Raw genomic sequence first — 16,337 nt, forward strand, 5'->3', positions numbered from 1 at the left:
AAGAGTATGTTACACTATATAAGCTGTTAATAATAATAATATATCGGTATCGGCTGTGCTGCGGGTCCGACCTGATAGGTCTGTGAAATATATTGTTCACAGACATATCGAGTATACACAACCTACAGATAAATGGCCCATTCAGTGGAATGGGGGATATATCTTTAATACCCCTTTCACACAGAAAATGGAATACCCGGATGAAGCAGTTCCACCCGGGAATTTCTGAGTGAAAGGGCACACCCGTGTCGTAAATCCCGTGTCTCCGACCCTGGAATTGACCAGGGTCGAGTACACAGGATTTGTGACCCGTATTGACCCTTTCACACAGAAGAAACACCCGTGTTATTCAGCAAATTACCGGGTAGAAATTTTCAACCCAGTATTTTGTTCTTCTGTGTGAAGGGGGGTCAGGCTGCTCCCGGCAAAATGACACAGCATTTGAAATGCCGTGTATTTGCCGGGTTTTTCAGACTTTTCTGTCTGAAAGGGGTATGAGTGTGTGTTTAAGTGTGGGTTCTGTTAAAACTAACCAAGCACTGAAGTTCATTCATGCACCTTTAAGTTACTGACCATCTAGAGTGGGTGGTGGGGCTTTAGGCAATGGTGCCCTCCAGGAATTTTCCCTTTACACATATGGGACAGTCTGACCCTGCTAATGAACGTGATGAACATAAATTAGATTGTGGCGTTTAATGAATATATGAGGACCCATGAAAACCTTTGTTTGTCCCATGATAATAAATGTTGAGATGTGAAACATGTTGTTGTACTTTCCATTATGTTCAGTTTTAAAGATCACTGAATTCCAATCAGTGACCTACTAACTGGACGCTCACTCTCATCAGTGTACAAATGTTGAAATATTTGTAATGTTTGGTAATGTCATTCAGAGGACATAGGGGGTTATTCAGACCTGGATGGTTCTCTGCTAATTTGCAGTGACCTGTGGTTGGGTAATTGCCACCCTGGCACAGTGAAATCCCGCCTTGTGCAAGCCTGCGAATCAAAGTGCAGGGCTTGCATTATTTTTTGACTGTGTGCAGTCTGTTCTTAGCCCAGGACGGACTCAGTGGCTGCAGTAGCAGGGCATGCCTGCTTTTTCCCTGACACTCCTATAAAACAGCCTGTAACCATCCCCAAATGCTGGCTTTCTGTCAATCTAACGATTATCACCTGGCCTGCGAATTCTCAGCCCTGTGATTAGGTCTGATTACCCCCGAAGAAGGGAATTAAACAGTGTGTGGATTAGAAGGATTGCTATTTTATCTCTTTAGGGCTCGTTGAGAGAATTAGCACACACTACATTTCAAGTACAATGCATGTGAGAAAGCTGCTCTGACGCAATGTGTGCCTTAGCCACTCAGACCTTTTGGCAGTCTAATCTGACAGTAAGGAGGAAATTTACAAAAAAAATTTGTGGAAAAAAATCGTATTTTAATACTTTTTTTTGGGTGTATACGTATTTTTGGCATTTACTATACCAAAAAAAAAACGTATTTTCATATTCTTAATGATGGAACATTCGTATTTGTATTTACAAATACGAATGTCTACACCATCGATAGAATACGACAGGAATCACCATTCAAAAGAATGGAGGTTCCTGATTTACTAAGCAGCCGTATTGATAATACGGCTGCTAATTGGCGTGAAACAGCCACGAAAATACACCTTATGCCCCTTTCAGACCGCACAAATTAAACAGTATATTGCCATTTCTTTACCGTTTCAAAACGGTAATATGTGCGGTCTGAAAGGTCCAGAGTGAATTTACCGTTTTAAAATAACCGGTATTTTAAAACGGTAAAAAAGCAGGGTCCGACACGTTTCAGACCAGTTTTTTTTGCGGTCTGAACGGGTCTGAAACGGTACCCAGGCAGCAGGCAGACCCAGGCAGCAGTGAGCACTATTGGTCCTCAGTGCCTGCATATTTAATGAGCCGCCCGCTAATTACATATGTGCATATGTAATTAGCCACTCATTACATATGCGCATATGTAATGCACGGCCGGATCATTAAATATGCACTGCGTTGGCTTTGAGGGACCTGGCTCAGAGGGGACCCCCCCCCAATGTGTTTAAGAAAACCCCCATGCGCCGGTACCTCGTGCCTTACGATCCCGGCTGTCGGCTCCTGCTGCTTATAAAAAAATGTGACAAGCAATGATCCCAATGCTTGTCTGATAGTCATAACAGTTTCTTGTTTTATGTTCTACTTGGATTTAGAGCTGCTGAGAGGGGGGAGTTTGTATTAATTACCCATGCCTGATGGAAGGGCCCAACCAAGGACCTGGGTCTGCTGCCACTCCCCTGCTTCACCACCACCGCCACCACCACCTTCTTTGCCAGACAGCAGCAGCAAGAGTTCTTTACTCAGTAACTACAGTGAGAGGCCAGGGAGTTGCTGACCAAGGGGGCCAAACTTCTCACTAGTAGGCCACGCCCCCAAATTGTACCTGGGCCCACCTGAGCTGTCTACAGCACTACTTGGATTGTGGCGTAACAAATGAACTGAATACACTCATGACAGTTACGCATGTGTCTGTCTGCTTTGTGCCGTACCAAATGAATCAGCCCCAAGACCAGTGTGTCCCTAATAATAATTAATAGAATTTCTTATTTCAGATAGAAAGATCCATGTTACACTACTATGCTCCTGGGAATATAAAGCAATAGAAAAATTCCACATTATTCCAAAGCAAATATTAATTGAAATAGAATGTTGGCACTTATGTTCTTCTGGCAGAGAAATAGAGAGTGATCAACAGCCAGCCAATCAGCTCCTGTCTGACATTTTTCAAACACAGTCTGTGACATGGCAGGTAGAAGCTGATTGGCTGGCTGTTTATCACGCTCCATTTTATCACTTTTGACGCTTAGAGAATCTGGCCCCAGATGTATCAAGCTTCAAAAATGATAAATTAGAGAGTGATAAACAACCAGCCAATCAGCTCCTACCTGTCATTTTTCAAACCCAGCCTGTAACAATATAGGAGTTGATTGGCTGGCTGTTTATCGCTCTCCATTTTATCACTTTTTCAAGCGTGATACATCTGGCCCCAAGGCTAACGGTGTGTCACCAGCATGTCTTCTCATATGCAGAAGGGACAAATCTCACAATCCATGTATCATTTCGATAGGTAGTACAAATGGATTTATGGTCTATTTAGCCTTGTAGTACAGGTCGAGTATCCCGTATCCGAATATCCGTTATCCGAATTATTCCGAAATACGGACATTCCAGAAAGTGAAAAAAATTATTTTTTTTGCTAAAAACTCACTGGGGACATATGTAACAGCATCACTGGGGACATGACATGTAACTGGCACTATATATGTGCAAGACAATGATTGCTTGGCATTCAAATTCAGTGCTGAGATAGTACACACATTTTGTTTCACGTTTTGAAACCTTGTTTTTTGAACAATTAAAATATGTTTGTGTGTATTTTATGTGGTAATAAAATATATTTGTGTGTATATTATGTGTTTATACAGCATAAATGCAAGATACTTCAAAATACATCATTGAAATATTAAAATATTCCGAAATACGGAATAATCCGTTATCCAAAATTCTCCTGGTCCCGAGCATTTTGGATACGGGATACTCAACCTGTATTTATATTATAAACAAATGCAAACAGCATAGTTCTGCTGTAACTTATAGCAGCCAATCATATAGTATAACCAAACTACTGCTAAAAGCAAATATTTTACTGGTTGCTATGTTTCATTCTCACTGCTGCATATTATTGTCCTTTCCACTGTTATTAATTAAGCCTTTGTATTGTTACCAGCTGGTATTATGTCACTAGTAAGGCCGCAGCACAGCATAGTTATCCTGCTTGGTCTGTGGACATTATGAGCTTCCCAGCACTTGAGCTTGGCCAAATATAATAAAGCACAGTAGTCTACGTCCACACATTGCAATGTTTCTAAAATGGAACTTAGAAGAAAACTTAGAAAACGACACGCTGGGCACATTCAGCTAAGCGAGGGCACTGCTTGGCATCTGTCCCCAGTCTATCAGAGCTACTAGGCCTATGTGCTCTGCCAGAGAGAAATACTATTACTATGGGAACGTCACTATTTTTACAAGCTGGATGGGTAAACAGACCGCACCTTCTCTAACGCAATAGGGAACAGCTTGCAGAATCCCTTACATAGTTCTAATCCCTGGCTCTCCAACATGGGGCGTGTAGAAAGGCATGTTGTTACTGCAGGTTACTGTGCAGGTACCTGCATGTACTCTGCAACAGCTCTATCTCTTTCTGCCCTAATCAGACCCACATGATTAATATGAATGATATCTAGACTCTGCCATGTTTCAATGTTCAATCCAGCTGTTCCTGGTCAGTACCAGTCTGTGCAGAGAATTATGCAAATGTGGGTAGTGCATGGTTTACTAATCAACTCAGATTTTTTTCTTTCTCTCAAAGCATTACACTTCTAGTTGTGTGTAATTGACTCATCAAAAGTCCCAAATATTATAGAAATATTTGGCAGACTTATGTAATTCTTTCTGTATAAATTGTTTTGCAACATAGACTCACAGGTGCCTTCCTTTCACTGACTGAGCAGGTGAACTAATGGGGTGTGGTATAGAGTTCCGACAGTCATTAGCCTGACGTCAGGATCCCGACTGCCTGGACTCAGACAGCATGGCGAGTGCAACAAAGCCCCTTGCGGGCTCACCACGAGGGAAAATAGCGGGTGGCCGCCGGGCACCTATCTGTCTGCGTTTTGACAGTTGGGATCCCGACGTCGGGTAAATGACTGTCGGGATCCTGACTGTTGGGACCGTGTCCGGCACCCGAACTAATGCAGATACTAAATTTACTAAAGTTTTACAAGGTGCTAAATCAGGGGCAGCCAAACCGGTCCTTGAGATCTACCAATGGTCCACATTTTCCAAATCACCTAGCTGGTGCACAACTGTAGTCATTACTAACTGCCACATTTCCTGGGTCACCTAGCTGGTGCACAGCAGTAGTCATTACTAACTGTCACATTTCCCTGGTCACTAAGCTGGTGCACAGTTGTAGTCATTACTAACTGTCACATTTCCCAGGTCACCTAGCTGGTGCACAGCTGTAGTCATTACTAACTGTCACATTTCCCTGGTCACTAAGCTGGTGCACAGCTGTAGTCATTACTAACGGTCACACTTCCCAGGTCACCTAGCTGTTGCACAGCTGTAGTCATTACTAACGGTTACATTTTCAAACATGTTTGTGTGCAGTCATCTACTGACCACACAAAAAGGCTGCAATCTGAGTACTAAACAGTCATGTCTACCCAATCTGATCATACATGTGTTATTGAACTGGAAGCAGTTCCTGGACTTGATTGATTGTTAAAAGCATAGATATGATTGGTTATTATTATGTTTATTGATTATTACTTAGGAATAAGACTGGTTTTCCTATCAGCGTACAAATACTTTATTATCGTCCGGCACCAGATATATATATACTGTAGCTAATGTACTGTTATTTGTTTTTACTTGATACAGGGGAGCGACAGTGAATATGAAGTTGACCAGAACCAACAGAAAACTCATTCCTTTGTAAACCATTACATCAGCGACCCCACTTACTATAACTCATGGAGGCGTCAGCAGAAAGGAATTTCCCGCGCACATGCCTACAACTACACAGATAACGAGCCTGAGGACTCTGAACACTGTGTCATACCCAACAGCAACAGCAGTCAGCAAGGCAGTTTGTATAGGCCCAAAACCAGTCGGACTCCCACCCCTCAACAACCACCTAGCATTCCGACCCAGCCAAACCCCATATATCGTCCTCCCAGCAGCCTTGCCCCTTCATCCCGTGCCCCAATTGCTGGATTCTCTTCCTTCGTTTGATGACAAACCTTGCATTATTTACCATGGTTTCTTTGAATTTCAAGAGGCAGATAAATATATATATATTATATATAAGAAAAACGTGTGTGTATATATACATATATATGTATATATGAAGAGGGAAAAGACTAATTGAAATTTTGTTGGAGACAATCAGTTGTGGATTGAAATTTTAATTTTTGCTGCTTCAGTTTTGTAAAATATTCCAAAGGTTTTGGGTGCAAACGTCAGCAAATATGGCAGAAACAATCATCCACTTAAACCAAGAAAATAATCATCTTCACTGAGGAAACATGGCAGCTGAAGTCCCATAATGGTTTCAAGTTCCTGGCACAGTCTCCTCGATAGGTCTATGGAATTGATTACTGTGCTGGAGTAGCTGACTAAGGATGCAGCGTGGCCACCTTCTGTTCGCAAGATGACTATGGCAAGTTTGCCACAATTATTTAGGCTAAAAATTACTCTGCAGAAGGATCGCACTGGCTGATTGCGTATGAACAGTTCAACTAAGAATCATACTGGTTCTGATGAATATAAGGACATACAATGTTGGTATAACAGAGCCTCAGAAAAGACAGCAGGGGTACAGCCAGTAAAAAAGACATTGAATATTGAGCAATTCAAAGAGAGCCCAAAAAAACTGCTAAGATTATATTACAGTAAATCCAAACTAAAGTATTGCTGAGCAAGTTATGTGTGCCAACCCGGGGTACAAGATACACTGCAATAGTGTGTGTTAGATCCAAGCGGCTTAAAGGACCTCTGAGGATGGTTCAGCCATAAGACCCACTTCCTCTTTGGGGGAGGAATCCGTGCCCACTGGGCTAAGGTTACTGTTAGGCACCTGGGCAAGGTTAGGGTTAGGCTGTGAGAGTGGGATCCAGGGCATGGGTGGGGGGTGGGGTTATCCAGTTCATCAGGGGAAGGTTAGGGTGTATTGCAGTATGCAAAGTTAGCATTAGGGGGAGGTTATGGTTAGGCCGCAGGCATGTCCAAACTACGGCCCTCCAGCTGTTGTGAAACTAAACATCCCATCATGCCTTACCATAGTTTTAGCATTCCCTAATAGCAAAACTGTGGCAAGGCATGATGGGATTTGTAGTTTCTCAGCAGCTGGAGGTCCATAGTTTGGACATAACTGGGCTAGGGTCTCCCCCTACCTAAGCCTAGCCTTCCCCTAATGCTTAGGGTAAGATTTAGGAAATCTACTTCAGCCAACTTGGATTTAATGTTAGACTCAATGGGGCAGATGTATTAAGCCTTAACAAGAGATAAATGCAAGGGTTATAAAGAGAGATAAATTTCCAGCCAATCACCTGCTAACTGACATGATACAGGCTGTGTTTGAAAAAGTAATTAAGGAGCTGATTGGGTGGATGTTTGTCTCTCTTTATCACCCTTGCATTTATCTCTTGTTAAGGCTTAACCCTTTGGGTGGTATGCCCAGAAATTCTCCGGGCTCAGCTGCGCTTATGTGTAATAGGTGCATGCCAGTGGTGACCAGGTGTGCTCCCCTGACCCCCTCTTCCCAGTTTCCTGCAGTGACGAGGGGTGCGCTCCTGTGATCTGTGGTGGGTTTTGCTGAGGTTTTTAATACATCTGCCCCAATGAAACATGAAGGCATTGATGCGGGAATGGACCATTTCAAATTCAACATAGATGATGTTGAAAGTCTATTACAAATGTAACAGTTCATTTATGTGTTCAAGGAAACATATATTTTTTAGTAAACCAGTTATTAGCATAAGTTTTATGCTTTAGGATGAAAAATATTTTTTTTGTTGTTGTTGCCATTTTCTGCATATCAATTATCAGGAAGTTTAGTGTGATTTAATGCAAGATCGTAGTATCTCCCTAGAATTGCACATAAATATACAGTATTATATTGGGTACAGAATGTGGTGTTTGGGTTGGGAGTTGGGAAAACTATTATATCAGAGTGGCAGGATTGCACTGTAGGACACAATGATATTATACAGCTATTTCTTACTAAAGCTTTATGTTCCTAAAAGCACTCTAACACTACTTGCCTTTCTATTTATCTAATTAAAATACGTAGAGATGAATGTATGATAATATATGCATATAATGAAACTTGTGAAGGCGGTTCTGTTTGCAGAATTTCACTCTTTCATTCTCTCTGCATAATCCTTTTATATTCACTCAGTTTTATTCACATGTGGTAATCAAAATACAGTATCGTAGTGGGGGGTGTGGCCTAATGACAAACATTAAGCATGACATCATTGTGGGTGTGGCCAGACACAGAAGTCCTATGAATTGTTCAACTTTCCTCATGCTAAAGAGATCATCTAGCTAGATGAACAACCCACGGGCAACCGCATTGGATCGTGATCATGCCCAAACATGGAATGTTTTGAAACGATTGGTCGTTCCGATCCATTTAAAATGGTCATATCCTTTTAAAAAAATCTTACTATGTGTGGCTGCTTGAGACATGGCAGAGACTCAATAGATCAGACACCTGTGTGCAGGACTCAAAATGTATAAAATCTCTGTAGAAGGAAGCTGGTCACTCTTCTCCACATATCAGTAATGTTAGAGTACAAGATTAGATTATTTTACAAGAAATAAAGGCGCACCAGTGGCAAATGCAGGATATTTAGAGGAGTTTCCAAATGTAATCTAAAATCTCCCACTCTGCAGGGCATTGGAGTAAGTACGCGAGTCTGGGGGGAGCTTTAACCGCTCCAAAAATTGGTCTTTTTATACACTTGATACTGTATGGAATACAGTATTAATTATTAACAGTACAGATGGTCTATAGCAGTGGAGGGGAACCTCAGGCCCACGGGCCGTATACGGCCCCTGTAGCCGGTCTGAGTGGCTTTGCCGGGCGTCAAGTATAGGTGAATTCTCACGAGAGGTAGATAGTTCTCGTGAGATTCCTCATAATCAGCAGCAGTCAGAGACTGTCAGTCCTATTCAGCGGCAGCCGCCGGAGCGTGGGACGGCTGCAGCAGGACAATTTGTAAGAGACATCTTTACATATGGCCCCCAAAGGATTTTTTCCCCCATACAAGCAGCCCTTGACACAAAAAGGTTCCCCACCCCTGTTCTATAGTATAGGCTCTTTCAAACATTTAAATAAGATAAGTAGTCAGGAAAAGGTTAAACCTATAATAAATACACAAACAAAATAGAACTAGAACTGCACTTTCTAAGCTCACAATGGGATGCAGTTTAAATCCCGGCGGTCGGGATCCCGGCGTTCAGAATCCCAACGCTGGAATCCCGACCGCCGAAATCCCGACACTTTCTCCCTCCGTGGGTGTCCACGACACCCCTGGACGGAGAATAAATTAGCGTGCCAAGCGTAGCGAGGCACCGGGCCCGCTGCGTGGCGAGCGCAGCGAGCCCGCAAGGGGGGGCGATCCACGTACCCCCCTTATCGGGATTCCGGCGTCGGGATTTTGAACGCCGGGATCGCGACCACCGGGATTTCATACTGAATGCCTCACAATCTCCCACTTCATGCTAAGGCTCCTGTCTCTTCCTCCTGGCAGCTACTCTCTGGTCTGTTTCAATGCTTGAGGGCTCAGATCCACACATACAGTAAATGTGGTAGAAGAAGCTGGTGCACTAGGCATGTGCAGCAGCTCTGCTTTGTCCCTTACACTGCATGGTGTGGTGGCAGCTCTATTGATCATATTATATACCAGTGCTATTGTTGTCACAATTTAAGGAACTTGCCAAGAGAGGGGGGTTTCCGGGCAACCGGAACCCCCCTTGAGTTTGCCTATGCGCACATAAACTTAAGGGACTCACCCAAGTGCATATTAGCCAAATTATTTGCAAGATTTAGTGCACTCTTGGCTTGATAAAGGGCATATATCTGTCTGAAACATTGCTTTCTTGTTTGGTTTATATGTTGTATACCTAAAACAGATAGATGGATAAGATGTTTAAACAACTGCGTGTGGAAATCAGAATTGTGAGAATCTGCCACAATCCTTGTGTAAACGGTCAGAGGAATTACCGGCATTATAAGGCTTTTGTTAGCGTAATTGAACTATCATTCTACTCCACAGTTGACAATGTAATGGAGCATTTATGTGCTGCTGTAATGGAAATAAGATATGCAAAAAGAGAAAGTAATGGAAATAAGACCAGGTTAAATTATTATTCTATAGGCTATTAAGATAGAAGTATTCATTCATTAAATGAGGATAGTCTGTGCTATTGTTTTAAGCTTTTAGCTATTCTGATCCAAACAAAGTGAAATGTTTTAATGCTCAGACGACATAGATCTGTGCTGCCAAGAGGACTGTATGCAGTCCATCCATTAGCGATCTTTTTCTGTATTTTTAGGTCACCTTTCTGTATTCAGGAAGATACGCAAATGTTAGCAAATTCTCAGGCAGAGAGCCTGAGTCTAATACATGAGTGCCACCTGTCTGAACATAGCACTCCTCAACATACACTTATGCGACTTCTCCGAGGGGAGAAGTCACATCTGATCTACCGGGAAGCTTCTCGGGCGGCAAGATCATATTCAATACACCACGGCAGTCCTTTTGCATACAATGTATCATTTGCAATCCCAGCGAAAGCTGTCAAAGTCATTGAACATTGGACCCAAATGTCCAATGTCCAACATTGGACCCAAACGTCCAAAGTTATGGAAGGACGGGTAATTTTTGCCCTGAGCGCACAACCAGTAGATGACTCATATAAAGCAGAAATATGTTAAAAATTGCAGGAAGGGTATAATGATCAGATATCCTGAGGGACATTATAGCTATGTTATTTTCTACCACAAACTTTATTGAAGTGTTGTGATTAAACTGGCTTTATAAATATTAGTAATGACTACACAGCCACACTAATGCTGTATACAGGGAACAGGTATATGCAGTAACTGTAGAGGAATGCCACCAAAATGTTCCCTACCTTACTAGCCCTCCAATCTAAATCCTAAACTCAAAAAGCTATGTAGACATAAATTATTAATATTAATAATAATAATAATAATAATAATAATAATAATAAAAAGAAATAAAGAAAGGTGATAGAAATGTGTGTTATTTTTACAGTGGGATTTGATCTAAATTGTATTTGGGACTAAATTGAATCAGCTGTGACTTTGCTGCAAACTGCTTAACGCGATTGAAAAAGTTGTGGCCGGAACTTTTTCTTATGCAATTAGAAATCAGTGTTACTGTGGTTATGTTTCGTTCGCAGCCCCTGACTGGGTAGAAAGTAGTAAAAAAATTAATTAAGTTCAAAATGCACAGTAATGTTACCCGTGACTTCCAGGGACAGAATTTGAATTCAGCCCCAAGTCATACTTGCCTACTTTCAGGGAGATAGTTGGTAATAGAATTTTGCAAAGCGCCCAATAGAGGGGGCATGTCATGCTCTACCCAAAGGGCGTGTCTAGTTCCATATAAGGAGAGATTGTGAAAAGAGATTGTGAATGTGGCAGATAGAAGTGTGGGTGTGTACTGCTACATCTGAGAGGAGTCTTTTAAAATGACTTATTTCCAAATGTAGATAAGCCCCAAAGCAGTTAGTAAGAGCTACTATACTTGCTAAAGTGCTGGGAAATGGTGCTGATGATTCAGTGTAACTGTATCTATCTCTCATTTATTTTTTCCCCAAAAATGTAGCAGTGTAATGTGGGTTAGGTGAAATAAGGGAGATTGCTAGACTAATGAGTGGGAGATTGCTGCTATTTCAGGGAGTCTCCATGCAGGAGGGTAGGCAACTATGCCCCACGTAGAGAACAAAACTCTTACAGCCCTATGTTACTTTTCGGGTCAAAGCAGTGGAAGTGTTCTTGGTGGACTAGTTCAAGCTCCATTTTGTTGGCAGAAAATGACAGCACGGTTGTACAGCCAGCCCACAGTTCTTCAATGCTGCCTTTAAGAAATTGCCAGAGAGCCAAATATTTTAACAGTATATTTTTTTGTTTTTTACTAATGCCTATAATTTTTTTTAATTACCCTCTACCTGTAACATGTGTTTTCTATTGTATATAGACGTCTGATAATAATTATTTACCCATGATGAAAACAAAATGCATTTATTTTGATGGAATGCTCACAGCCCGCTTTAAAATAAGTATCACATTCACATGCAAATCAAGAACGCCTATATAAATAAATAAGCCCAGTCTCACTTGATCTAGTGGTTTACTGTAATTGCATAGTATCCCTTAGCAACATCAGTAATCAACTTTCATTGTTCTACTATGTTAAACAGTAAAACATAACTACTGTTTGCAAAATACCAGTGTGTTAAATAAAGTTGTAAGGGTATATTTACAAAGCGGTGGCAGTTTAAACTTTGTTGGTGGGTTTGACAGCAGCATTTATACGGACAACACTATTAATTGCAAATGTAGGTCTATTTTGCATTTAATATTATTGCCCCTTTAAATCCCACGTCAGAACCATAAAATAATAGTAAATATACCTATGGACTACAAAACATGGTTACATTTAAAATAATGGTTTCCTCACCAATTCCTGTTTCTCAGGTTATAAATCTCTGCTCTTTCATTAAACTATTTATCGGGCAAATGAGAGAATATATGCTGTCCTTCCCATTTCAGCTGCCATAAATGTTTATTTTTTAAAATGTGGCATATTTTTGCATCATTGTAAATTCATAATTAAAAGTAAATTTATTTTTGTTATTAAAAGTGTATAATAAAAATGGTGGGGAAATATATATATGAGTAAAGGCAATTATTATTACATAGAGATATAGATAGATATACAGTATATAGAAAGATAATCTATGTTTTGTCATTTATGTATGCAGTTATGCTTGCCGGACGTCATCACTATCAAAGGCTGTTGGAACAGTGCGTGTTATTTTATCCATCTGCCGTCATTTTAGAATAACAGTAACGACACTGCAAAAGCCAGATTTACTGCATTCGGTCACTGAATAAGACCTAAACAGTCATAACGTTTTTGGGAAAATAAATAATAATAAAAAAAGTAATCTGACTTAAGTTGACTAGATTGCTTAGAAAATGCCCCTACATCGCTTCATGTGTGGGGGCCATAGCAATAGCGATACACAGCTCCGTGCATCGCTATTGTATGTCAATTAAGATCCAGCATGCTGAATAAATCTAGTTAGATCGCCGGTCAGGGCCAGTGTTCACTGGCTCCCACTGATCGCTCAGCACACAGTGCTGACACATCGCAGTACAGCGCTTTGTGCTAAGCAATCTTGCTGCATCACTCAGCAAATCTCTACGTATTTAGGCCCCTGTAGGGTCTGATTCTGGTTTGTAAGTAAAACAAAGAAGCAAGCAAATGTACAACCAGGGCCGGTGTAAGGCTTCTCAGCACCCTAGGCAAAAGTTCAACCTAGTGAGATTTCGATTTGGATAATGTGTATTCAAACTGAAATCTAAATAGCAGTATAAAAATGATGTCTAACATCTGTGGGCTACATGCAAAAGTAGCCAGTATTTACCCTGCATAGAAAAAATATAAATGTATTTGCTCTTCTTGCATGGAAACATGGTTTGTCCCATACACAAAGTCACTTGCTTGTTTTTTTCTATTTTGTTTTGCTTTAATTACAGACATGAATCAGTCCTGTAGTTAAGTCCGTAGTTATGTAATTTGTACTGATTGTGTAACAATTAAAGGATGCGCTATTGCTCCAAGTCAGTGACACATTCATCTCTACATCATTATCAAAATGTTATTTGGGGCCATTAGATCTCTATGTTCACTTAGGTGGTGAAAATTTATTAACTATTTTGAGTCCTAATGACCATCTATTGATCTAAATCATATCATACTGTACTAGATAAAAGCCAATCAAAATGATGGCTACCCCCAGTTCTTATCTGCTCCTACCTCCAATCTCTGTCTTCACAGCTCCCTGTCTCCATATCCAACAAGTTTAAAACCGATAAGCAATTTGGTACGTCGAGTGGCCTCTAGTGGTCAGGGGCAATACTTCACCTCATAAAGGTGAGGAGTAGTTAGCTTCTATGGTGCTGATTGCTAATTAGTCAAAGACTGTTGGCTCAGTAGTCATACCAAGCAGCCAGATGGTAGAGTGAATGGGCACCTCTATATAGGAAATAAAATGCAGGCATTGGGCACACAAACCCCATAAGGGTCGATGACATGTTGGGCCAGTTCAGCCATTGGTTCTGAACAAGCGGCGCAGCCACCCAGCTTTCTGCTCGGCCACCCAGCCACAGTTAGCATATAGATAGATTGGGGCATGTCGGGGAGGTCAAGCTGCTCTGAGGAACATCCATGGTTTTACCGACTTTTAACCTGCACTTTGGAACCATCAATCCCTATGTAAAACAGTGCCTCAGTTGATACTGTTTTTAAAAAAAGGAGGAGAGAGATAAAAAAAATACATTTAAAAAAAATCAGCATGGATACCCCAATGTTCTGTAATAATAAAGCAAGCAAAGTTATGAAATATCATTTTGCCTACTTAACTAATTAAAATTGCAGATATGTGCCGTAACCCAGCAGACCTGGCAATGGTGTGGCCTCACTTGAAGAGATGCGCTTTCATGGCATACCCAACATTCCCAGAAATACTGAGATGCCCCAGACTCACCCTGCACTGCCTGCTAGTCCTCAGGAACTGGGTGCTGCACGGAACTTAACAGTGCAGCATCCAACTCCCATTCACTGAGGAAGAGCCTGCAATTTGGTGTTACCCCCTCAGAGGGAGACACCCTGTCTACACCCGCTAGTGACCCCCCTATTAACATATTAACATGACTGCAGCATCATTCGGGCAATTGTGGTCTACAAACATGTTGCCAAAGGCTCATAGCAAACAATACAGTAGTTCAGCACATTGGCGACAAAAGTGTGATTGCATATTGTGGGTTTCTGGCTCCGTACACTTATGCTAGTAGATCACCCGACTGTTTTACTTTATACTTGCATATTGTTTTTTATTTATTTTCTCTGTAAATGGTGACTTGCTTTTATTTATATGTTTTTTTTTGGTTCTTATCTTAACATTGTTAAACACATACTATGTGCAGAATTATTTATGGGCAGTGTTTGTTTCCATACTGTCTGTTGGTGAGACGTTACAGACCTCTTTGAGATTGATGATGATGACCATGTGTACATTTGCCTTACAATACAAGCAGCAATGCCTGGCCAATAAGCAGACACTTCAGCCATCCTCTAGATCAGGCATGTCCAACGTTGGCCCTCCAGATGTTGTTAAACTACACATCCCAGCATGCTTTGCCACAGTTTTGCTATTAGAGAATGCTAAAACTATTGCAAAGCATGCTGGAATGTGTAGTTTCAAAACATCTGGAGGGCCAACGTTGGACATGCTTGCTCTAGATGACCCACTGTAGATTGGCTTCGGTGAAGCCATCTAGGGCAGGATGGCTGGACTTCCACTGTCCTGGTAGCTGGGGATTTGCCAAAAATATGGGGTCTTCTCTCTTTTGGGTAAGTGATCAGCCAGACCATGGAGTAACTCATATACATTTACATGGGAGGGTGGAAATCAGAAACCAAATGTATATGTTTCGTTTGTCATATTTATCATTTATTTGATCAAATGCTGAGAGAAGAAATTATATATTTTTAATACCCATTATAAAGGCACAAAGATGTGTAATATATGGCGTTTACAAATATTTAAAATCATATGTTGAATTTTCCTTGTAAACTAAAAGGTTATACAGTATGTGGCATATTATCCAAAGTTTGCTATAGTGGAACTTCATGCATTGAAAAAGTATAAAGTAGACATTTCACCTATTGGTTGCCCTATACGGCATACAATGCACTTAAATAAAAGTCTATTTTATACCGGCAAGCAAGTGATTTCTTGACAAGTGTTACACCTCTGCCAAAACAATGGGTTAAAAAAAAATTAGATCTGATTATATTTCTTTTTTTTTTTTTTTTTTAAATAAAAGTGTTCAAGATAAATTGCGGCATGTTCGTGTATTTTTTCAACTCTCTTATCATTCGCTATTTCTGGCATTTCAAAATTACCCATGACTCGGTTTTATTATTCGATACACAGCTAAATTAATTTGAGAAGCATGCATCAGTTATAGCTGTGCAGGATGACAGGCAGAGCCCATCTGTTAAGTAATTAGAAGGCATCCTACACATTCTACATGACATACAGAAGTTCTGTAGATCTAGGGATTATAATAAAGCTGAAGAAAACTTTAGATTTGAAGAAGCACCGTGACTATGCTAGTGTCTGGCATTGGCTGAAGCACAGCACTCAAGGGGAACATTTTAGTGAAGTATGAAGTCTTGGCCATGCGCAAACTGAACTGGTCACTTGTCCAGGGCCTGATTAGCCAATAGGCTGATTAAGCTGCAACCTAGAGCACTGGGTGCTTCTGGTGCTGCTGGAGTTGGGGCATCAGCAAGGGCTTATGAAATCTTCCCGGGAAGTGTGGGAGTAGTGGTGCCTGCTGGGATTGCCGGCGTCTCCG

The 16,337-nt window shown here is 41.1% G+C and overlaps 1 protein-coding gene across 3 annotated transcripts in view; it reads left to right on the forward strand.

Annotated features, from left to right (window-relative positions):
* Positions 1-15,813, forward strand: part of SDK2 (sidekick cell adhesion molecule 2) — a 561,876-nt gene extending 546,063 nt beyond the window's left edge. For all 3 annotated transcript variants that reach the window (XM_083148750.1, XM_083148751.1, XM_083148752.1), the window contains one exon: positions 5,522-15,813. In XM_083148750.1, the coding sequence (XP_083004876.1) occupies positions 5,522-5,875 (354 nt within the window). In that variant the 3' untranslated portion in view covers positions 5,876-15,813. The remainder of the gene's footprint in view (positions 1-5,521) is intronic.
* The last annotated feature ends 524 nt before the right edge of the window (positions 15,814-16,337 follow it).

Source organism: Crinia signifera, chromosome 6, assembly GCF_055691185.1.
Source record: "Crinia signifera chromosome 6, ASM5569118v1, whole genome shotgun sequence".
Classification (NCBI taxonomy): Eukaryota; Metazoa; Chordata; class Amphibia; order Anura; family Myobatrachidae; genus Crinia; species Crinia signifera.